The sequence below is a fragment of the Girardinichthys multiradiatus genome, chromosome 14 (genome assembly GCF_021462225.1).
Source record: "Girardinichthys multiradiatus isolate DD_20200921_A chromosome 14, DD_fGirMul_XY1, whole genome shotgun sequence".
NCBI classification, from domain to species: Eukaryota; Metazoa; Chordata; class Actinopteri; order Cyprinodontiformes; family Goodeidae; genus Girardinichthys; species Girardinichthys multiradiatus.
In genome coordinates, this window is record NC_061807.1 from 43,102,453 (window position 1) to 43,126,787 (window position 24,335).

Genomic DNA, 24,335 nt, shown 5'->3' on the forward strand with positions numbered 1-24,335 from the left:
AAAAGAAAGTACAAATGAAAACAGATAGTTAAAGGTTTTACTGCTAGAACTTTACTTGCTATGATCGAAAGCTTAGGATGTTAGCAAAAAGGGTTACACATTTTTTTCTTTGCCTTCTTATATTTGCAATTGTTACCTCAAAAGAATAATGAGCATCTAATACTTCTTTGCACAAAACTGGCAGGAAACTGCCGCTAAAGATTCTGCTGCTGAAAGAACAGTTTTCTGGATCAGCCAGAACTTCAATCTAAAAGTATCAGCTGCAGAGAAGACTTCAATGCCCCTTTTCCAGTTGTCCCTACTCAGCGCGGCTCAACTGGGCTCAGCTCCACTTGATTTTTTGGGTTTTCTATTAGTAGTGGTTATGTGGAACTGTTACTATTTTTAGTACTTAGTTGGACACAGTTCCAAACGAGCCGAATCGTGCTGAAAATGTGACATCAGAAGACGGTTGGTCACTGATTGGGTAGCGGACTTCGTCACTAGTCGCATCACTCTAGCAACTGTCTAACAAGAATTTAAATAAAAAACTCAGAACAACGATTGAGCATATTCTGATATTGAAAGAAAATGAAAGCACTGAAATCGACGGTCCAACGACGAGTTGCAGACATTTTTGGCTGAGGAGAAGATAGAGAGGCAGCTGGATGGAGCAACAAGAAATGAAAAAGTATTCAAAGAGGTGTCCAAGATAATGGCCGCTCAGGGCTACCAGTGAACACCAAACCAATGGCAGGAGAAGCTTAAAAAGTATTTACTGGTGTATGAAGGACCACAACCACCAGAGTGGTTCAAACTGACTAGAGAGCAATGGGAGGGAGAGTGGCCGCGACTTGGCTACTGCAGTGTTGGACTACATGATGGATAATAGGGAGTGTTTTGTGACTGTGGTCTGGCTCTAACACCACCACAAATAAAGGGAAGTAATGGAATAACAAAAAATTAGGTTTATTTAACAAAAAAAAAAATCTAACAAAAACCCTTGCTGGCTGGAGGATAAGAAGCAGGGAAGGGAAGAGGGCTGAGAGACAGCAAGAAGAAGAGAGATACTGTGTTCCAGGAAGTAGTGGATCTTAAACTCTTCTGGAGACACTGGCCAGCTGCCTCCAGTTCCAATCAGCACCAAGAAGGAGCTCTGAAAAACAAACATGTTAGAGACCCAGAGGAAAGACCTTGGGCAGTAGCACATCCTATCGACAGTAAACTTACTTTGTACAAACAAAGATATTCTGACGTCGTCTCCTGCATGAAGACACAACATGCAGGAGACATGTTGTGTCAGGGCCAAACTAACTGTTACACCATGTAGACTTTTTATTTGTCATTAATCATTAATGAGTGATTAATAACTCATTAATGTGACGTGTGATTGCTAGTTGGCATCAATGCTAACTCCGTGCTCTGTTTGTATTTTTCACTCGCTGTGTGTTAAGCATGTTGCAATTACGGGTTGTATGTGTACTTCAGTAATGTGGATTTTTTTCGCTCTGGAATGTCTTTCTACATGAGAAGTATCCTTCCACCTCACATAATTCTGACCCTCCAAGCTCACCTGCTTTTGCCCCTACACCATCCACAGTTTCAACATCAGCTCTGATACAGCCCAGCACAACACAGCAGTGCTGTCCTTGGTAAGAAACAATGAACAAATTTCATATCAATGTTTTTACCCATGGGGGATGTTCTGAATTGGTTAATGTATAGGGAAAATGCCAAGAATACATTCAAATCATCACAAAGTCAACTTAAGTGATATTATTAAAGTACTCACTTTTAAATATACAAAAAGCATAATATCAAAAGTACGTTTCATCCAGCAAACTCTGTAGTCATTCATTCTGATTTAAGGCCAAGGCAAAACCAAATGATTTCAAGCCTGAGGCAGCCTTTGTAAAAACAAAGTGATGCACAGAAACACAACATTGCTGTTCTATAAAACAAAGCATTTCTCACTTTGCATAACTGGCAAAGAAGTTTTTTCTGCAATAGTTTTTAAACTGCCTTTTTGTTAACCATCTCCCATTTCTGCCTTTTGTCTAGAATAAGGATTTGCCATCATTTATCACAGAGATGCAGGGAGAAGATGTACTGAGTGAGGAAGCTTCCTTGCAAAGGGAGGAGTCAGCGCAGAATGCTGCATTTAACCAAGCATTCGTTGGAATGCTGGGAGATGTTGCATCCACCATGGGTCACACATATGTGTGACCGATTCCCCCTTTTACGTAGGAACAAATGTAAATATATCAAGGTTAGATGTCCCACTGCAGAAGAAACCGTACTCTTTATTAATGCAACCTTTATATTAAGGAATTCTATCCAATACTACCATCTGTATTTACTGATACTAGGATAGTGTTTAATGGAATTTCATTTGTTTGAACCAAATACCTTATGGTTCATTATTCACACACATGCACAGAGACCACATGCAAACTACATGCAGAAAGACCCTAGGCTGGGGTTCAAACTCAGGAGCATCTTGCTACAGTGGAACAATGCTCATAACTTACATTGTGTAGACCACTGAGAGCATCTTCTTCCAAAATTCAAGAAGTCACTGCTTTAGCAGGTTAATGTGACAACAAAGTGGATCAAAAATCAGAACAATCCATTTTGGACTTTTATTCAGAAAACAATCCAAATCTGAACCTCACTGAGAACCTGTGGTCAGTTCGCCAAACACAGATGGAGACACAGAAACCAACAAACTGAGATATTTTCTAAGAACTAAAACAAGAAAAGTTCCACATCAGTCAGGATTTGTTCGAGAAGTTAATATCCATCATGTCAGTGTGGTTTGCAGAGGTTATAAAGAAGATCATGAATAGAAAACTTTAAATACTGACTCTTAATATATATTTGATGTATTTCCAAAGAAAAGCATTTGACAAGTAGTTTTTCAAAAAAACCATGATGTTAAACAACAAAGAATGTTGAAGCTACAATACATAAAATGTGTGTCCCTTGGTACATCAGCATGACAGGAATGACAGGAATTTTAATTAAGTGCATTAAGAATATTTTTTTAAACTGCTCTACAATATATGCTTTGTATTTCACATCTACCATGTAATGTTAATCTGTTGGATTGAAAAGTCCATTAAGTATTCCTCTTTAAATCTGAATCACAGGAAGCATATATGGGAGGGTAAATGTCCAAAAACGATCTAAACTGAACAGGTCATAGATAAAAAAGGTTCTGGTATTCACATCTGAGTGCAGGAGCAGGATGTGCTGCATGGGGATGCCCCACACAGCTCTTTTCTGCCACCTGCTGCCTGTAAATGATGGTTAATTCATGATTTTTTAAAAACTGCCACATATGTGTGTGTGTGTGCTTACAGGTTGAGACCTAGTCTCCCAGTCAGAGGTGAGGGGGGGTGCAGAGTCGATGCTGAGCTGGGCCAGGTTCTGGATGTTTTCTCTCCCTGGAGACATGGACTGGGATCTGGGAATGTATAAAAGAGGTTTGACAGTTCTGGGTCTTTCTCTGTCCATCCGAACACTTTCCCTTCCCCAAGCGGTCTGAGGAGGTGTGGATCGAGGTATGCTAGAGCGCCTCAGTTTTCTTCTTATTGCTGGCCTCTGGAAACAAAGGAGTGAAAGCCTCAGAACTACATAAGTAATACACACACAACTGTGAAGTGGAGGGAAAATGACACACCAAAGTCGAAGTCTTTTACAAATGAACACATGAAAAATTTGGAGAACATTTGTACTCAACTACCCGCCTCTCTTGGTTACATCGAAATAAATCTGGTGAACCATTTTCCTTCAGAAGAAACCTAATTACTAAACAGAATCCAGCCATGTGTAATGTAGGCCCTGTTTACATGACGTTTTCTGGTGAAGATGGAAATGTTGTTGTTTTTCAAATGTTTGTTTACATGACAACAGCCCACATTTTCTCTGAAAATGGCACAATTTGAGAACGGGCTCTTAACCTTAGCCTAACTGCAGCTCTTCTGTTTCTGGCCTCAGAGGTTTGTCAGAGAACATTAGAGAAAAAACTGGAGACCAAGGAACACAGCAGCCTGGTCAGGGAGGAAGTTGTGGGGAAGTTTAAAGTAGTTCAATCTGTTCAATCCATCATCAGAACATGGAGGGAGGACAAACCAACTGGCAGACCCACCAAGACATGGATGTGCATCTAGACTAAGAGGCTGCGCATTAATAGAATTAATCAGAAACACAGCAAAGAGGCTCATGGTAACTCTGGAGGAGCTGCAGAGTTCCACAGCTCGATTATAAGAAGCAGTTAACAATCTGGTGTGTATGGAGGACAGCCATGACAGGTTCTGTTTGTAGTTTACCACAGCCATGTAGGAGACACAGCTAACATGTGAAGGAAAGTGCTCAAATCAGTTAAGGCCAAAACTACATTTTATTTGCTCAGTGTGCACAATGCTTAGTGTGACAGAAAACTAACACTGCTCATCACTGTCAACACAGCATCATCACATAGTAGTGGCAACATCATGCTGTGGGGATGGTTCTCTTTAGCAAGAACAGGGAACCTGGTTAGAGTTGATGAGAACATAGATGGAATGGTCTAGATCAAAATATATGTATGTGTTAGAATGGCCTAGTCAAACTCCAGACCTAAATCCCATTCAGAGTTAAAAACTGATGTTGAGGAAATTATATGTGAACTTGTTATTAAAGTTCACAGTTAGGACGAGCTGCTATGTTTTACCAAAGACCCAGATGCATCAGAAAGGAACATCATACACTAATCTGTCTGCTTCTCTCCTCATTGTCGCAAAGACTTCCAAACGTTTGCTCTGAATTTCATAGTAACTGGATCCTCTCTGATGTGTAATAAACCCTCCATGATAATTTAGATGAAAATATCATTACTCTTTATTAAACGTCTCTGTACATTTAAATTTACAGAATATGTTCTTACAATTGGAGTTTTAGGGCAAATGGTGACCTCTGTATCAGGTGGGCATTCAGTAATGGTTGTCCTGGTAGAAAACTCCAACCGAGGAGCAATACCCTGGAGGAGAGACAATAGCGTTCACAAAATGATGCTGGAAAATCCATTGCTGATGGAAGGAAAAGGTTAGAAAATGATCTAGTAGGAAGAAATTTACTTTCATCAGATTGCAGATGGAACAGTTGTTTTAGGGATGTGCCATTAAAACTCCAAGAAAACCTAACTGGGTTAATAGACATTTCCTTACAGGGAAGTGAGCGGCTGTCCTCATCAGAACTTCTCGACCCACTCCAGAGAATGGGGGAACAAGCTTGGGCTCCGGAAACAGGAAACTTCGAGCATCTTCTTCAAAGCATGCCAGAGTGTCTCCAGCTACAAAATGAACATGGTCTGAAAATAAGTGACATCAGCCTTGTGTGATCGTGTTCTGAGTTAACAGTAAAATCTTCATTTTCTGCATCGGCTCTCTAGGTTTCATTAACTCTATGTGTTAGTGTTCACTAGAAGTTATATTTGCTGACATGTTCTTGTGGTATTGTCATCATTTTTTTCTCATCCTGGATGAAACATTTCAGATTGTAAATCCTTCTTACTCCGATCACTTCCACCCAGGCATTGGATCCATTTTCTTAAATAACTCCAGTTTAGAAGCCTCAACAAGAAGTAAGTACAGACTCATCTAACCTTAAAGTTTTGACAAGATAATTCAAAAGGCTATTTCTCAACAGATTTACTCAGTATTTCTATGTTTTCCTGTCCTGGTTTATAACAACAACACCGCCCTGAAGCTGCACTAGTAAACGTATTTAATATGTTTAACAGACATGCATCAAACCTTCTGTTTTGGTATCACTGGATCTGAGTGCTGCATTTTACAGTTAATAATAACATACTGCTTCATAGACTGGAAAAGTAGGCTGAACTCTCTGGTACTGTGCTAAACTAGTTCTTTTTTTTTTTTTGGCAAATGGGGACAGTTTTGTGTCATTTGATAAATATAAATCGAAGACAAATAAGAACACAAGTGGTGTTCGTCAAGGCTCCATTCTCAGGCCTCTTGTCTTTAATTACTACCTGATTACAACAGCAGACTAAAGAGTATTAAAACATGTCTTCCCATGCCTATGCCAATGACACAGCTCTATATTTCTGTGCTCCCACATGATCACAGTATCTTACAGTCACTGAGTAAGTGTGTCCATAATATCAGTGATTCAAAAATGTATATTTACTATTGCATCTAAAATAGTTAGTAATGGCCAAGAAATAACTAGAGTAGCTTTAAGAAAAATACTGACCTTGAGCTCATATTTATACAGAGATGTCAACACTTCATTACTCTGATCACAAATGGTGAAACATCAATTGACTAGATACTATATAATAATTAAATTTCCAATTGAAGCTTTAATATTTTGATTATGAGAATAAACATATTTTCATCACGTGTGCAGTTTGGGCACTGAGAAATTGAGCTAACACTTCGGACACAGATTCAAGACTGATAAAAATAAAATCTTTTATTCAATGAGACTGATATAATTTTATGAAACAAACATAACCAGTCTATCAATCGCTACAGTTAGTGATTCACCATTTATGAGGCTCATCACTTCAGAACTTATTGGTGCTTCCCATGTACCGTGTGTCAGCTTTAGGGAAACATTATCTACATGTCGCGTTCTGTGGTTTAGAGCGACCAACGAGCAGACAAGAGCTAGGCAGCAGCATGTTTAAAGGAGTCTTAAGCTTTATTCCCAAGATTCCTCCAAAACGAAGCAAAGCATTGCAGGTACTTAAACAAAGACTAAAAGTCCACAACTTACAAAATTGGTCTTGGCAGGAACATGGTACAAGCACATAGACATGGGTGGAGAACGAAAGGAACCAGCGAAGTACAATGAGAACCAGAGAGCTAAAAAACAGAGGGGAGTGTGGTATGGACCAATGAAACACTGAGACACGTAATCAGATGAGAATGGAAAGCAGGTGTGGACCAGGCAACTCAGAAATGCATTCTGGCCCAAACCCAGCGCTTTATAGACCAACAACAGAATTTAAGAATCTTTTCTTTGACAAACAGAAAGTCAGTGCAGTAATAACACCGGTCATGTCCGAACTAAAGATCTGGATACAAGCAGCAGATGGTATGCTAAGACAGGTGCACACTGGAACTGAGGCACAAAAAGCAAAGCAAAAGGAAAAAGAAGAGTAAACACTTAGAACATCAATACTTAAAACTTAAACTGTCTAATTTCAGACAATAAAGAACACCTTTAAAGATATCTGGAAGTAAACTGGACCAGTGTTAGCTGCAATGAGATTGACCATCAAATTATTAAGCAGAGAATATAAATGTATTTAATTTGAGGGGTAAAAAGCAGAATATAAGTATGTTTCTTCCAAAGTATATGTTAAATATACTGTTTCCTACCTGGAGGAATCAGCTGCACCAGCTCTATTCTGACAGCTTCGTCTGTGGAGTAGTGTAGAGGTCAACATTTTTAACCATAAATGCACAATTAGCCCACCATCATACACGTTTATTCTATAGTTTGTATTAGGTATAATAAAATCAGCAAAACATCTTCATATTTAAGGTCTAGGTTCTTCAATGTTTTTGTTGCTTGTTTGCATCTCAGTGTCATCATCAGCATAAATACTTTCTTAAACATGGTGGCATCTTAACCGTCAAATCAAAAATGTCTACGTGACTTCAACATGATTATCTCTATATTAAATACAATCTGTGACCAGAAACTAGAACAAAAAGGAGAGACCTACACTTGAGCAGTACAGCAATGTCTCCAGGGTCAACTGCATGCCTGAAAATCTGTGGGAAGACAATGAAAGATTCTTCTGAATGCACAAAAACATAAATGCATTTCTGAAAGATAAATCATGTAGTGTAAAAAATAAAATGTATATATTCAAGTCTTCCATCATGGTCAAACTTCAGCTGTATAACTCAAGTAACAGAAAAATAAGCCACATATGGAATAATTTATGAATGAGCTCATAAACGTGAAACTCTCAGTACTCTGGCCTCACTATATTTTACTGTGTAATAAATGAGATCTGTGATAACATTTGACACCCAGGTGTGTTTCTATCCTTAAATAAATAAAAAATGTATATAACTGCCTTTTCAAATGTCATCTTCTCATGGAACAACAAAGGAAAGACAGCAGGAAGACATTCAGACTGATGGAACTGGCCCATGAAGTCCATTCTGAGATAAATATCATCTTTGGCTGACAGATGAACTCCTGGACAAGAAACCTGAGAACATTAGAGAAACAAAAACAGAGTCAGAAGGATGCAAGTTAATTAATTTCCTCCTGGCCACCGGTAGAGAGTGTTAACAGGACTAGAATATTTAATACTGATTAAAAGGAAATAAGATTTCATATTTCCACATTGTTAATAGATAGATCATTATAATTTCCCTTTTTAATATCTGTACAAAAAATTTATTTCAGCCTGTTTTGTTACATTTATGTTTGTGTAACAAAAGTGGGACAGAATTCTGTTTCGAAACTATAAATAGGCTGTAAATAATTTACAAAGTTGCAATAAAAAAACATGAAAATAAATCTTGATTCTGCTTTCGTGGATTAGAGCAAGTATGAGAACTAGCTTAGCTTTAAACCATTTTTGTAATAAATAATAAGGTTACTGAATTCAAAATTTAAAGCTGTGAAAATACTTTAGAAGTTTAAAAGTAACAACTAAAAGGAAAAAAAACCGAATAAATCACTTTTGCCCTTCATGTTGTAGCTAGTCTGACAGCAGTGGCAATTCTAGACCAAATTACCAGGGGGGTCAAGGTGGGGCCAGTGTTTTGTCATGGGGGCACAGAACGAAAGTATGAAACAAAAAAAAGCAGCAATATTTGATTGTTTAATATATTAAGGGAGCCACAGAGCCCCTTGCAGCTTTGGAGCTGCAGGTTGCAGACCCCTGATCTAGCAGATGGAAAGTGTGATCTTATCTCAATACGGCTGAAGCTAAAAGTGTAAAACTAAAAGTAAAACTGTAAATGTAAAAAATGAAATTGGTCTAAGGGACCAATAAGTTACGATTTCTGTGCCAGCGCATATCATCATAAGAAACTGATTTTGTATCATGTCTTCAGTACAGGGGCCACAACAGGTGTCAGGACCAGTTCTACAGGGGCACTGGCCCCTGTCTAGAACTGCGCATGTCTGACAGACTTAGCCTCAACCAGTCTCGTTTTTGAATTCACTGTTTCTATTGACGTTTCAACAAGTTATAAAACACAGCTCCACTGAGGGAACAAAATGCAAATTAATTCATATATTTACACCACATTCTCTCAATATCCTACAAGGTTTCTGAAAACTAAACTATATGTAGAGAGCTGGGAAACACCAAAAACAAAAACAACTGAAGAGGTGGATGACAGCTACTCTTACCTTATAAAGACTATTACATGCGTACTATGTCCTACGAAGCATCTGCCCTTCTAAAAAGTACAAAAAAGTGACCATATTTTCTTAAATTTGTCCCCTCGAACTTGTAAACTAAACTTGATCTTCTCCAGGTCCAAGTGCATCTTTACATCTCTCAACTAGTCTGCATAGGTAGGGGGCTCGGTTTGCTTCCAGGTCAAGAAAGTTAACCTTCAAGGAAACAATCATGTAAATCATCCTGCGCTCTGATTGAATTTTTTGCTATCTTAGCGTCTCCTATTCCCAGTATCGCAGTTAGAGGTTTAGATCAATAGGCCTGCGTAAAACCTCCAAAAATATTGAAGAAATATTTGACCAAAAATTTAACAGATGAGAAACTCTAGAACATATGGGTCAAAGAAGCTGATGCTGTCGTATCCTCTGACCTGGAGCTGTTAGTTTGGGTTGGTGTCTCTCTCTCTTCTTCAGGGCGTGACCGGCAGGTGCTGCTCCACAGCTGCAGATTATCTTAATCAGAAGGAGCATAAAGGGTTGCAGTGTCCTCGAGGCTGATGTCAGATTGTTTTTGCCCTCCAGCTTGGTAATCTGATCTACCCTCTCTGGTACTTTGTCTCAAAACTATTTTCTAATAGTTCTCTCTCCCGCAGACATCGCCTCTTGTCCTGACCCGAGTGCACTTCTCCTTTGGAATCCAGAAGTCTCTCCCTGGGATGTGCCTCAGTGTACCGGCTTGCCGCATCTCTAGTTGCCCTCCTTTTGCCAGCTGCACCTCGGATGTCCCTCACTCACATGCCTGTCTCCCCTCCTACACTCCTTGCTAGACATGAAACGCCAGCCATTACCAAACCTCAACCCATCATCATCCGACAAAACAAAATCCAAAACCTCATTCCTTCACAACCTTCCTCTGGCCGCCGGTGTTAACTCCATTCTCCCTTCATCAGTGCTCCCTCTGGAGGCCTGTGTGGGATCCACCTTAAAGAAACTGTTTGTTTGCCTGTATAATAAACCTGATTCAACTTTCTACATTGTCTGTATTTGCGTGTGTTTGATAAAATTATGTGCTTGCAAATGTTTGAAAAAGTGACAACTAGGCAGATTACATTTTTCTTTAAATTGTTTAAATGAAGGTAATAGGTCATCCATACATAAATCCATAAAACTGGAAAGACCTGCCCTATGCCAATCTGTGAATTAATTTTTCCCAAGAAACATTGCAAACAAATTATTTTTCTTGATGGTTCCCAACAGTGGATTGGGAAATACAACGTAATGCTGCCTAAGTGACCTCTATATTTAAAGTGAGTGAAAAAAACCACTGCGTTGTCAATAGTTTTAGGAGTTTGTTCTTGAAGTATTGCTAAATTTTGGTTATAAAGGTCTTTAAAAGACTTTGTGACATTTACTCCCAAGGATTTACATTAGTCTGAGACCTTAAGGGGTAAACTGCAAATGTATTTATCTAACAATAAGTTAATTGGAAATACTATACTTTTACTGACATTTCATTTGTATCCTGAAATTGAAATAAAGCTATTGAAGGTCTTCATTATTGTCAGGATAGACTTAAGTGGATTTGAAACATACAACACTACATCATCAGCATAATGAAACTTTGTGTTCACAGCCTGCTCTGACAATACCTGTGTATCCAGGCAGAGTACGCAGTGAGATGGTTAGTGACTCTATTGCCACAGAAAAATGCTTAGGGACAATGGACATCCCTGCCTTGTAGATCTGGTAGGGGAAATTAACCTGATTTATAATTGTTAGTTGTACAGAAGCCACTGGTGAAGCGTACAATAGCTTGAGCCAGGAGATAAAAGCATTACCAAATCCAAACCTTAACAGGGTGGAGAAGAGGTCCACTCCACCCTGTCAAAAGCCTTCTCCACGGCCATAGTTATAAAGTCTTGGCCCAGATGTATAAATAACATTAAAAAGATGACGCAGGTAAATAATTGCCTATTTTTTATAAAACCATTTTGGTCCTCATTTATCAATTTGATAGAACCATCTCAATGACCTGTAGGCCAGCACTTTGGCTAGGATTTTAATATCCAGATTTAAAAGGCTAATTTGTCTATATTCTTGTGGTTTTCTTGAGTCCTTATCCTTTTTGTGTATCAAAAATACTGCTAATTGATAGAGGTCTGGGGGGAGTTTGCTTGCTAATTCGATCATAAATAGGGCCTCAGCCAAATTCTGACATTTTAGAACAGTTTTTGATAATACACAAGTTTTTATTATCTGCTGCCAGGTGGTTCTCATCTTTTACTTTTAGGAACTCTCTTTGCTCGGAAAGGTGAACAAAAGCTTTTGGAAAAATAGTAGAATCTGTTTAGGTAGACTTGACATCACTATAGGTCCACTTCTGTGTACTCTTACCACTGAGACAGGGCAATGAGGAGAAGCCAATAAAGACTGATGACAATGATGGACTGAACAACCAATGCACAGAACCAAGAAGCTTTGCCCAACAGAGTCAACCAACTCAAGTTTGATCCACTTGTTTAAAATTAAATTGACTTGTTTTTATCACCCTAAGATGTTTTCTTTAAGAAAGGGAAATGCTTATGATTCAGTTCTAAATTTCCAGTGAGAGGAACTGTAGAACCTCCAACACCTGTGCCAAGACAAAAACCCAGTACCTCCCCAGGGAGAAGGCCCTGTGGTTGGGTCGAACGAACATGCTGAGATCCACCCACGGAGCTGACGAACGGAACGTTCAGCTGCAGCTCAGGGGGACCCAATCCGGTTCATTGAGAGATGACAAAAAAAGACCAAAGTCTAAATGTAAGGTGTCTTATCAATTCCTCTCTACATGCTGGGCCTCAGAGGCCTTCTTCTGTTCAATTACTCCATTTTTTTTTTTTTTTTTACTTTCCCTGAAGTTAAGACAGTGAGAAAGACTATTCTCAGCTAGAAAATATTAAAGACATCTATACATTTTCCCTAGTGTGGATGTTCCAACTAAATTAACCCCAGCTCAAAACATAAGACTGTACAGGATTCCATTTAGCAGCAGTATTTAATTTAGCTTTGGTATTAATAAAGTATATTTGATTAAAATTTAACCACCTGGACATCTAAAACACCAGTTGTAAATAATGGTAGTAAACTTGGTTTCTCACATAGGCCTTATTGGTTTTTGCTTCATCACTGATTAATAAACGATGACAGAGTGAAACCTGTTCTGTTTGAACACTTGCGACTAGATTTGAATAATTTAATAACCTGCTAAAGATAAAATCCTTTTAGTCACGTCCTCATTTATAATAGAACAAGCTTTAGTTTAGCTTTCCCCTGACTGAAGGTGGAATGACAGATAGTATTTAACACATATGTTGAACAGATGTTTCCGTGTCAACAACGGGATCTAGTAGAACTGACAGACTGAGCGCAGGTACCGTTCTGATCAGAGCAAACATCCGGCCTGACCTGCGGTTTGTTTCCACACTAACACCAAGCGATTACAGGCAGATTCTTACCGCTCGAATCTTTATTTCAGCCAACACTTTAAGCGCTTTCCGGGACATTCAAAGAACTACAGTAGCACAAAAAACAATAGCTTATATGACGTGTGGCATACACCTGTTTAGCGTGATTTGGTTACCATGGCTTCCAACACTTCCGGTTTTATTGTAGAGACGCATGCTGTACTTCCCGCATTATTTCTCTTTTTCTTTGTATTAATCTCAGTACTATAATATCAATACATTTAAACAAATGTTCAGATGTTAAACAATATCTAAGGCGAAAAGAGGAACAACCTATAGAATAAATGAAAAATCTGAATTATGTTTATATAGTAAAGAACTGGTAAAACATGTAAATACATTCCATAAAAATTATGCATATATAAATATCTATGATTTAAATACTTAAAACAGATGAAAACCTTCACTAAAACCTGAATTCTTTATATTTTAAAATAAGAACTGATTATTTCACTATTTATTCTTTCATGGTTGCTGTGCTGCAGTGGGCCATGAAATAACTGAACGTGTCACCCTACAGCCTCCCAGAACTCGTGGGAGGGACTCTCTGTATTTCAGTGTGTGTGTGTGTGTGTGTGTGTTAGGTGAAACTTTGGAACAGTCTGGGATGCGGAGCTACAGCAATGTCCAAATATTACACAGTTCAAAAAGTGGGACAAGAGCAGTTATAGATGAATATACAATGTAAACTGTCATTACTAGTGTTTTAGCATCACTTATAAATATGAACCATACTATTTCATTTAACATATGTATTTATGTATGTATGCATGAATATATATGGGAATTGTTGTACTTATGTAAGCAGAAGCAGATTAAGATATAATGTATATTGAAAAGAAAGTGGTTACACAATATGTCTGTATTATGCACTCCTTGAAAAAAAAAAAAAAAATGTCATTAACTGCTCTTGTATTAGTTACAAGTTCAACAAACTTTAATTGAAATTCAATATATCCCAGTAAACTTGGGAACGCTTTGAGGTTTCCCAGAATTTGGGTGTCACCCAGGAAAGGGATGTCTGGGTTTCCTCCTTGACCTATTACCCTGGCGACCCAGTGCAGGGCTTTGAGAGTTTGTAATTGTATGTATTAATATTAATCTTCAGAATAAAATATCTAACTCTGTTCTGATTCAGTGTGAAAATGAGTGAACATGACTTGTACTGAAGATACCGATGAACGTCCAGAGAGCCAGAACATAAATTTGGTTTACTTACAATAAAGTCCAGATAGCTCTGGAGGTCCAAAACAACAAACAGGTAGGTATTTTAGCTGTTATGCATCTTTTTATTTTAAGTTCTAATTTAAAGTCCAAACAGCAAAAATATAAAAGGAAAAAGATGTGCATGAAAACTGTTGAGAAACACATCATTTCTACAAATACATGAAGCAAAGTAAAATATCGCAATAAATATCCAGTAAAACAAAATTTCTGAAAAACAAAATAAAGTTTACATTTTCAATTATTTATGTCTTAACATCAGATGATGGAAGTCTGCTGGGATGTGACCGCCTGTCCTATATTTAAGTCTCTGATTTCTGTTTGCTCTGTATTGTCCCGGTCCGAGTCAGAACTGGAACATTCTTCTTCATCGTCATCTTCGTTCTCCTGAGGGTTTGTTCCGTCCTGGCTGATGGCCACGGCTCCCTTTCTCTGAGGGAGGATGGTGAAGAAAGACTCCTGCCAGCTGCCCTTCTCAAGGTAAGCCAGGATGATCTCAAAAACTGTAGGAGAAATAAGAACGACCATTCATCTAAACACAGTTTTTATTGAACTTGATACCAAATACTCAAGACTGAAGAAAAAGTGACACTTTCAATGAACGTATTTTATTTCTGAGCCAGATTCACTTAAACAATTATTTATATGTATAGTTGTAGTGGAAATAGGAAATGAGTCAAATCATTCTTTACCATATAACATGTACAAATAGTTACATCAATGGAATAAGTCAGGAGTTGGAATTGTAAGCATTGATTGTAGCGTTTTATGCTGTAGACCGTTGATTATATGCTTTACTTGAGATAATATAAATCTACATATAAATGTAAACTTTCTGAAAGTTTACATATACGTATATACAGTACAGACCAAACGTTTGGACACACCTTCTCATTCAAAGAGTTGTTTTTATTTTCATGACTATGAATATTGTAGCTTCACACTGAGGGCATCAAAACTATGAATTAACACATGTGGAATTATATACTGAACAGAAATGTGTGAAACAACTGAAAATATGTCTTATATTCTAGGTTCTTCAAAGTAGCCAACTTTTGCTTTGATTACTGCTCCGCAAACTCTTGGTATTCTGTTGATGAGCTTCAAGAGGTAGTCACCTGAAATGGTTTTCACTTCACAGGTGTGCCCAGTCAGGTTTAATAAGTGGGATTTCAAGCCTTATAAATGGGGTTGGGACCATCAGTTGTGTTGTGCAGGAGGTGGATACAGTACACAGCTGATAGTCCTACTGAATAGACTGTTAGAATTTGTATTATGGCAAAAAAAAAAATCAGCTAAGTAAAGAAAAACGAGTGGCCATCATTACTTTAAGAAATGAAGGTCAGTCAGTCCGAACAAATGGGAAAACTTTGAAAGTGTCCCCAAGTGCAGTCGCAAAAACCATCAAGCGCTACAAAGAAACTGGCTCACATGAGGACCGCCCCAGGAAAGGAAGACCAAGAGTCACCTCTGCTGCGTACAATAAGTTCATCCGAGTCACCAGCCTCAGAAATCGCAGGTTAACAGCAGCTCAGATTAGAGAACAGGTCAATGCCACACAGAGTTCTAGCAGCAGACACATCTCTAGAACAACTGTTAAGAGGAGACTGTGTGAATCAGGCCTTCATGGTAAAATAGCTGCTAGGAAACCACTGCTGAGGACAGGCAACAAGCAGAAGAGACTTGTTTGGGCTAAAGAACACAAGGAATGGACATTAGACCAGTGGAAATCTGTGCTTTTGTCTGATGAGTCCAAGTTTGAGATCTTTGGTTCCAACCACCGTGTCTTTGTGCGGCGCAGAAGAGGTGAACGGATGGACTCTACATGCCTGGTTCCCACCGTGAAGCACGGAGGAGGTGGTGTGATGGTGCGGGGTTGCTTTGCTGGTGACACTGTTGGGGATTTATTCAAAATTGAAGGTATACTGAACCAGCATGGCTACCACAGCATCTTGCAGTGGCATGCTATTCCATCCGGTTTGCATTTAGTTGGAACATCATTTATTTTTCAACAGGACAATGACCCCAAACACACCTCCAGGCTGTGTAAGGAGTATTTGACCAAGAAGGAGAGGGATGGGGTGCTGCGCCAGATGACCTGGCCTCCACAGTCACCGGACCTGAACCCAATCGAGATGGTTTGGGGTGAGCTGGACCGCAGAGTGAAGGCAAAAGGGCCAACAAGTGCTAAGCATCTCTGGGAACTCCTTCAAGACTGTTGGAAAACCATTTCAGGTGACTACCTCTTGAAGCTCATCAACAGAATACCAAGAGTGTGCATAGCAGTAATCAAAGCAAAAGTTGGCTACTTTGAAGAACCTAGAATATAAGACATATTTTCAGTTGTTTCACACTTTTTTGTTCAGTATATAATTCCACATGTGTTAATTCATAGTTTTGATGCCTTCAGTGTAAAACTACAATATTCATAGTCATGAAAATAAAGACAACTCTTTGAATGAGAAGGTGTGTCCAAACTTTTGGTCAGTACTGTGTATATATATATATATATATATATGTACACATATACACACTACACACACACACACACACACACACACACACACACACACACACACACACGTGTTTAAGGACCATGTCACAGAACAGCTCCTTGTTAAAACCCTGTGCCTTCAAAAAATGTTGCCACGGTATCAACTATTTTTCTTAGAATGTGTATTGAATTGAGTAATGTTGGTATCATGACAACCGTAGAACTCACAGCTAAATCTTAAACATATGGATTTGTTTCACTCAATGAAAGTCACTACTTACCATGGTTGACTGCCAGAACCTTCCGACTGTTCATTTTAACAAAACTGCTCAGAGGAAGTTGTGCATGCCCGATCCCTAGCTCCTTCGCCCGCTCATAAGTAATGCCCTGCAAAACAAATGCCTGCAGGTTATTCAAAGTCCGACAGTGAGGACTGATACCCAATATATGGCAGCAGCAGCGACACAGGGCACACCTTATGGTGGTTGTGGTCCACCAGGCCTCCAATCACATAGGCCTTTTTTTGGTCCAGCTCCTCCAGCACATTGGGAGAGTCCGAGGTCAGGTACACGAGCTCATCCTTGACCACAACTTTGCTGTAATGTTCCTCTGTAATGGTAATGTCCTGAACACAATAGAAGCATGCAGTAACAAACACAAGACAGAAACAAAGATAAGAAACACACCCAAAAACATGATGGCTATAACTCTGTTACAGAGAAGGGGTCCTACAGTCAAGTTTGGGCCGTATGAGGTTATAATAACAAATTTTTTAAACCTATGCTATTCACCCTGAAACCGAAACTGGTCCCAGTGAATCCACAGACCAACAAACCAGTTAGCTCTGTGGAAAGGTAGAAGAGTGAAAGGAGAAGATTTATTTATCTCTATATTGTCATCATCTTCCGCTTCATCAGGGATCGGGTCACGGGGGCAGTAGACTCAGCAGAGACACCCAGACGTCCCTCTTCCCAGACACCTCCTCCAGCTCCTCTGGGGGGAACCAAAGGCGTTCCCAGGCCAGCCAAAAGACATAGTCCTTCCAGTGTGTCCTGGGGCGCCCTCTGGGCCTCCACCTGGTGGGACGTGCCTGGAACACCTCCTGAGGAAGGCGTCCAGGAGGCATCCGGTATAGATGCCCGAGCCACCTCAATTGGCTCCTCTCGATGTGGAGGAGCAACGGCGCTACTCCGAACCCCTCCCAAATGCCAGTTCAGAGGCACTGTCCCTGACCGCCACACAATGTTGAAGAGGCGTGTCAACCATGACAGCCCCACAACATCCAGAGACCTGAGGTACTCAGGGTGGATCTCATCCAGCCCCGAAGCCCTGCCACCGCGGAGCTTTTTAACCACCTCAGTGACTTGAGCCTGGGTGATGAAAGAGTCCAACCCCGAGTCCACGGCCTCTGCTTCCACCAGGGAATGTGTGACGGCAGAATTGAGGAGATCCTCGAAGTACTCCTTCCACCTTCCAATGTCCCCAGTCAAGGTCAGTAGCTCCCTACCCCCACTAAACAATGTTGGCGAAGCACTGCTTCCCCCTCCTGAGGCGTTGGACGTTTTGCCAGAATCGCTTCGAGGCCAACCAGTAGACCTTCTCCATGGCCTCATCGAACTCCTCCCAGGCCCGAGTTTTTGCCTCTGCCACAGCACCCTCTGTTGTCTCATGGTACCTGTCAGCTGCCTCAGGAGTCCCACAAGCCAACCACAGTTGATAGGACTCCTTCAGCTTGATTATTGCCGGTGTCCACCACCACATTCGGGGATTGCCCCTGCGACAGGCACCGCAGACTTTACGACCACAGCTATGGGCAGCAGCATCGACAATAGATGCAGAGAACATGGTCCACTCGGACTCTATGTCTCCAACCTCCCCCGGAATCTGGTCAAAGCTCTCCCGGAAGTGGAAGTTGAATACATCCCTGGCCGAGGGGTCCGCCAGACGTTCCCAGCAGACCCTCACTATGCGCTTGGGCCTGCCAAGTCTGTCCGGCTTTCTCCTCTTCCAGCGGATCCAACTCACCACCAGGTGATGATCAGTGGACAGCTCAGCCCCTCTCTTCACCCGGGTGTCCAAAACATGCAGCCGAAAGTCTGAAGACACGACAACAGTCGATCATCGACCTCCTGCCTAGGGTGTCCTGGTGCCGAGGGCACTGATGGACACCCTTATGTTTGAACATGGTGTTCGTTATGGACAATCTGTGACTAGCACAGAAGTCCAATAATGAAACACCACTCGGATTCAGATCCGAGTGGTGTTTATACCACTCCAGTTTGTGTTTATATCATTAACACAAACCATTCAATTACCATGGCAACGTTCTGAAAAATAGATCTATTTGTTCATCAGTTCAAACTGGTGTTTAAAAGAAGCTATAGATATTAAATCTAATAAATGAGTATATTATAATCTAAAGTACATTTCTGTTTTTTTATATAACTTTGATTTGTATTAGTCTTTGTTTACAGGTTCTGATGCTAAACTGCATGTGTTTAAGTTTGGACCAGGGTTACTCTGTGCAAAATTTCCCCACTCTAAATTAGTGTCCTGTGTTTATTTTAATTAGTTTTTTTCTCAAATCAATCGAAAAAGATCTTGTTGAATTCCTCCATACAATATGGGTCTGGACATCAAACTGAGCAACTATAAGTGGAGTCGGTACACTTCATAATCACCAGTAAACAGTTCTTGCTCATCTGAACTCTGGATGTCATAGGTCACAAAATGAAAAACAGAAGAGGCTGAAAGTAAAAACAAACCCAATCAGTTTAAATAAGTTCTACCATTTCTGTTCAAAACAAAAGATCAAATATTCACCTAGAATTATGCCCAAAGTCGTTCATGGTTACACAAGGCCTGTAATCAAGGTTCAGCTTTTTAAGGGACATTTATACAAAGGTTAAGGTAGTGTATGTATATTTTTGAGTTGGGCTGCATAACAGATAGTTCCCACATGACGTCACATGTCCTACATACAATTTTGTTGTATTTATGATTACGATATCATGCTATGAGCATATAGTCTGATGCAGTTCAGTAAAAAGCCTTTAAATCCGTTCAGTATAATTTATTTGTACGTCAAAACAAACATGAAATGCTATCACTCTCACACAAAGAAAACATAATACCATTTGCACATGCACAAAGTATGAAACGAAAGTAAGTACAAAATGTAGATGTGCAAATGTACATGTACATATTTCTTCTTATTGCAAGACGTGCTTGAAAAAAAAAACCGGTTAAAATCCTTCAAGGACCGTAGTTTCTCCATAACTCCGCTGACAGTTTGCATCTGTACACCTCATATGGATCTATACCGATTACAGCGATCTTTGATTTGTAACTATTAAGGATACAACATTTAAAGAGTCTCTGTAACGCCTTCCAGCACTTAAAAAAGCCATAGCTCATAAAAATAAAATAAATAAAAAAAACAGAAGAAAAGCTGCAGTAAAGCTGCACGTAATGCATTTCCTAAGTAACACCGTTTACAGGTAGACTGTCAACATGGCACATTTCCGGAGTCACTTACAACCCGGCTCGGTCTTGGGGGAACTATCTATTGTGGTTGTGTATAGATTAAAGAAGAAGATCTAACTTGTGCCTCTAATTCCTGTTTTTAGAAATCATTGGGTTGTGTCATCATTCCCCCCTGGAAAAAAAGCTAAAATTCATCCTTAAAAGAACTGATTTGAAATGACAATAATGGCCATGATGATTATTTAAATCAATAAATAGCCTAAACATCCCATTCCTCTGAAAAGACTGGACTAAAAGATGAGCAACAAAGCAACCTAAATGAGGAGTGACTGAAGACTTAACAGTTCTGTTAACAACCCAGATCAAATCTAAAGCTAGACTCTGATCAAAAGTGAGCTTTTCTTCTGCCAAGAGGGATTTTTTTTATCATCTTGGAGATGCAGACATTCCTCACAGCTCAATATCATTAGATAGTTTAACAGATTGAGCAGATGTGTCTTAAAGACCAGGACTGGCTTCCTCTTCTGCCTTTTGTGTGTTCAAACCCATCTTTAGAAAAAACGAGTTTTTTCAACAGTATCTTTCAGTCTCTGAATACAAGATGGCAGATTCTGATTGGTGCAAGTCAGAGACTCAATAACCAACTTGCTATAAAAATAAGAATGCAAGGATAACATCTGAATGAATCATTCCTTTAAATGCTTTCAGAAAAAGCAGCAGGATTCCAAAAAAGTAAATGGAAAACTGGCTGCAGGTACCTTCCAGTTCACCCATCCTTTGTCCTTTTCATCCATGTTCTGCTTCAGCTGTCCTCCCAGACTTGTTAGATAAAACTTGAGAAGGGAAAAAAAACGATGTGTGTTACACATATTCATGATTTCAGACACTCACACAAATGTAAGCGTGTTAATCACTAACCTGAACAGGATGTGAAGCTCGTCTGTTCTCAGCATAGCAGCGCTGGATCTGTTTGTGGAGCTTTCGAACGTCCTTAAGATACAGCAGCAATAAAAGTAAGGAGGACCAGTCTACGTCACTGAGGTGACTTCAAACCTGCTTACCTTGATGAGCATGAGGTTGTCAAAGCTACAGTCCACCACCAACCTTAGAGAGCTGGGTGTCAACTCTCTGCGTGGGCGTTTCCGGGCACTCTGACCATCTCCTCTGCTCTCCTGCTGGGAATTCTGCCTCTGCTGTTTGCGATGCTGCTTCCTCTCCTTTCTTCTCTGTCTGGTGCAGACACAAAGTAAGCATTCAATTCAATTCAATTCAATTCAAAGATACTTTATTGATCCCCGAGGGGAAATTAGAATTCCAGTACAACCCATCCAAACATACATCATGACACAAGACAATGGGGGGACGGGTCACCGAGGCTTTGCTGCCCACTCACAGCAACCCTTGTTAGATGAGAAAAGAGGCCACATTAGGTAAGTAGAGGGAAAAAATCATATTTCACACTTTATCCTCAGCAGGATACAGTTTGAGATTGCAAAAAACCTCAGAACAAAGAAGCAACAAATTTACAAAACAACATCATGCCGGGAACGGTGAAGGTGGTGTGAGGGGGTGCATATGTTTATCTTGAGCATGTGTGTGTGTGCGAGTGAGTGTGTGCAAGTAAGTCCATGAAGCACTGTCCCAGAGGCCATTGTCCTTGATGGTATGTTGGAATGTTCATCAACTGGCCACAAAGTTCTGAGCAGGTCCACAGATGTCCTCAGGGAAGGGAGGGGCCAGAGGGAGCAGAGCGTCATGTTTACATAACTTCTAGGAGAAGTTGAAGATAGCCAGCCATCAAGGCCGTGCAGGGGAGCCAGATTCAGAAAAACAATAATTATTTGGGTTAGGCTGACTCTTAATTTTCAGTCAGCCTTGAGAGTCTCACTGGTGCTTCTCAAAGGCGAATCCAAACAGCCAAATTCATGGTCTTTCTGCCAGATCCGAGCGAACAACTTTCTCCAAGATTTATCCCATTTCACCCCTGAGTCCAGGAACCGCAACCTGCCTGCGATCCTAAGGATCACATCCAGTCTGCGATTCAGCTCACGTAACATCTCAGTCTGAGTGTTGATCGCTCTGAAGATCCCATCATACATGCCAGGCAGCCTTACAATAGCCAGAACAGCTGCTGACATTCTCCGAATTTCTCGATATGCCAGGTAACCGCTGACTCCAAAAAGCAGAAATCCTGATATCAAACATCCAATTATATACACATCTTCCACATCCTCGACTGACATTATCGACAAGACACACAATCCTCCACTTCTGCCAGGAGTCCATCGTGTATCCAGAGAAAAATGTCCCGTCCGGACAAGTTGGCTCTCCTTCACTCTGTCTTCTCATCAAGAAAATTTGATCAATTGCATTGAGAGACCAGCTGACCAAATCCATAACTCAGAATTTGGAAGATATGCAAAAAGAGGCTCCAAAAAAGAAGACAAGACACAGAGCTGAAGCAGGGCAGATATGGGAGGGGTGCGGGAGACAGAGAAAAAGCGTCCTCCTCCACCGAGAGCAGAAAGAAAGATCACAAGTTGGATATCATAGACAACTGAATGCTTGGAGTAACTGGTCCGAAATATAAATTCGACACTTCTGACCAAGCTAGCCATCCCATTGTTTTTTTTGTTTTGTTTTACATGCGTCCATGTTGTGGTGAAATGCAAAAATTAAACATTTCACAAGCTCCAAAGGCTATTGAGATGAGTCAACATTTACTGTGTTAACCTTCAATTATCCACTTTGCAAGTCTGGCTCTTTATTCATGTCAGAGTGCTCACTCCCCTGGATCAGAAACAGCCTGACACAGGGATTCTATCAGGATGCTTCGCTGTTGGCACAGCACAGGCATAGTGGAGCTCACTTTCCTTATCCCAAAAATTATATTCTAGATGTCTCAAATATTTAGAAGCAGGATTTATGAGAAAAAATACATTAGAACGAGTGTTCTGCTGTCCCTCCTTTTGTTTCCTAAAGAAGTTCAATCTGTTTTCCTGGACAGAAGTGAGTTTTGTTCTTTTTTTAAATCTCCTCATTACAAGGATGTTGTCTAAAAGTTTCTGCACTCATACCTACTTGTTGACTACTTGATAAACAAGCTCTGCACTGGTGAAAACATCATTCTGCAGCACATTCCTCAGGAGGAGACGGCCGCTTGCTTTGAAGATCTTGATCATCCAAAAAACTACACATACTTTATATATATATATATATATATATGTAAATGCCTTTTATTATTTCATTAAGGAACGTAGTTTATAAGACAGATCAGACACCCTCTGTCCAGTTTTTGCTCCTTGATGAAGTAGCGTTTTATCATCTTAATTTTTTTAAACAGCCTTAAAATACCTCACCACAACTCAGAAAAGGCTCAATGCCTTGAAAGGTAAGAGTACGTGTGTTAACTAACAGAACTTCTCATCAAACATTCATTTTATTTCAGTTATCCAAACTGGTCATGCAGTAAAACTAACGCATTAAACAACAAGATACAGAGTTACGTACATAAAGGTAAATGTCCAACTGACAGTTTGGTCTAAGTTTGGTCCAGCTTTACCAGGAGCTTCCACAGATCCTGAAATTCTCCATCTGTAACACAGTGTAATGCTTACTTTCGCAGCTCCCTCTCTTCTTCCCATTTCTGCTGCTTCAACAGCTTCTTCATCTGCCTCTTGGACAGGGTCTGGTTTTCTAAGGCACCGTCTCCAGTCCCAGTCCTGCAGTCACTCCTCTGACCACCAGAAGCTGCAGCTTCCCCGCTAGCATCATCCATCTGGGACACGGTGGCTGTCCCAGACTTGTGAGCTCAACGCTCACAAGTCCTTTACAAAGCTCAAATCACCACAATATTCAAGGATGACAGAACAACATACGAATATCTCTCAGACACACGTGTTGTTTTGGGCGCATATGTGACGTCAGTCAGGAGCGACAGATGCCTTCAAAAACAACAGAATTATTACTGTTGTATGATTTTGCTAAAGTGCTGTTGAACTTACAACGCAGGAATTTTAATTCAACAAAACGCAAATAACTAAAAATGTTTGTACAAAGTTTTAAAGCAACGATAAACTTTGCTAATCCAAATCACGACGCATACAAGGCGAATACATCGGTCAAGTACACAATGCGGCGTTTGAGGACGTCGGATTTGTGGTCTCAGATTAAAATCTCACATTCAGTGGGTACGTTAGCAAAATTTTCAATAAAGTTATACGCCAAAAGAAACGCTTATATGGATATTAAAA

At 40.1% G+C, this 24,335-nt stretch overlaps 2 protein-coding genes and 1 long non-coding RNA gene across 12 annotated transcripts in view; 1 reads left to right on the plus strand and 2 right to left on the minus strand.

Annotated features, from left to right (window-relative positions):
- The window catches only part of spata6l (spermatogenesis associated 6-like), a 37,281-nt gene extending 23,272 nt beyond the window's left edge, over positions 1-14,009 (minus strand). For 4 of the 8 annotated variants that reach the window (XM_047386671.1, XM_047386670.1, XM_047386673.1 and 1 more), the window contains exons 1-7: positions 12,870-14,009; positions 8,087-8,224; positions 7,727-7,775; positions 7,377-7,418; positions 5,190-5,332; positions 4,910-5,002; positions 3,343-3,585 (exon numbers count right to left, since the gene is read on the minus strand). In XM_047386671.1, the coding sequence (XP_047242627.1) occupies positions 3,343-3,585; positions 4,910-5,002; positions 5,190-5,332; positions 7,377-7,418; positions 7,727-7,775; positions 8,087-8,224; positions 12,870-12,917 (756 nt within the window). In that variant the 5' untranslated portion in view covers positions 12,918-14,009. Of the gene's footprint in view, positions 1-3; positions 1,136-3,342; positions 3,586-4,909; positions 5,003-5,189; positions 5,333-7,376; positions 7,419-7,726; positions 7,776-8,086; positions 8,225-9,803; positions 10,196-12,869 lie in introns of those variants that run through there. The other 4 variants (XM_047386675.1, XM_047386674.1, XM_047386676.1 and 1 more) reach the window with 4 other exon arrangements.
- LOC124881147 lies at positions 3,926-5,330 on the plus strand. 2 transcript variants are annotated; one of them, XR_007041544.1, is made up of 3 exons: positions 3,926-4,269; positions 4,918-5,067; positions 5,192-5,330. It is a non-coding gene; the product is annotated as an uncharacterized LOC124881147 (long non-coding RNA). The 2 variants fall into 2 exon arrangements; XR_007041545.1 differs by having other exon boundaries at positions 4,924-5,067.
- A 135-nt stretch (positions 14,010-14,144) lies between the features above and the next one.
- On the minus strand, positions 14,145-24,012 carry trmt10a (tRNA methyltransferase 10A). Of its 2 annotated transcripts, none has more exons than XM_047386678.1 (7): positions 23,700-24,012; positions 21,144-21,312; positions 21,001-21,072; positions 20,841-20,915; positions 17,072-17,221; positions 16,878-16,983; positions 14,145-14,605 (listed from the first exon to the last, which is right to left on the minus strand). In XM_047386678.1, exons 1-7 carry the CDS (start codon positions 23,858-23,860, stop codon positions 14,361-14,363), a joined length of 978 nt encoding a protein of 325 aa, XP_047242634.1. In that variant the 5' UTR covers positions 23,861-24,012; the 3' UTR covers positions 14,145-14,360. The 2 variants fall into 2 exon arrangements, with proteins under 2 accessions (XP_047242634.1, XP_047242635.1); XM_047386679.1 differs by having other exon boundaries at positions 23,593-23,895.
- Positions 24,013-24,335: the final 323 nt, after the last annotated feature.

Bases quoted from the DNA above. Each gene is read 5' to 3' on its own strand.
- trmt10a (XM_047386678.1), bottom strand. From the start codon at position 23,860: ATGGATGATGCTAGCGGGGAAGCTGCAGCTTCTGGTGGTCAGAGGAGT. The intron at 20,916-21,000 runs GTTAGTGATTAA...TCCCTTCTCAAG, and splicing joins GAGCTTCACATCCTGTTCAG to TTTTATCTAACAAGTCTGGG. The intron at 16,984-17,071 runs GTGTGCCCTGTG...TTTGTTTTGCAG, and splicing joins TGGACCACAACCACCATAAG to GGCATTACTTATGAGCGGGC.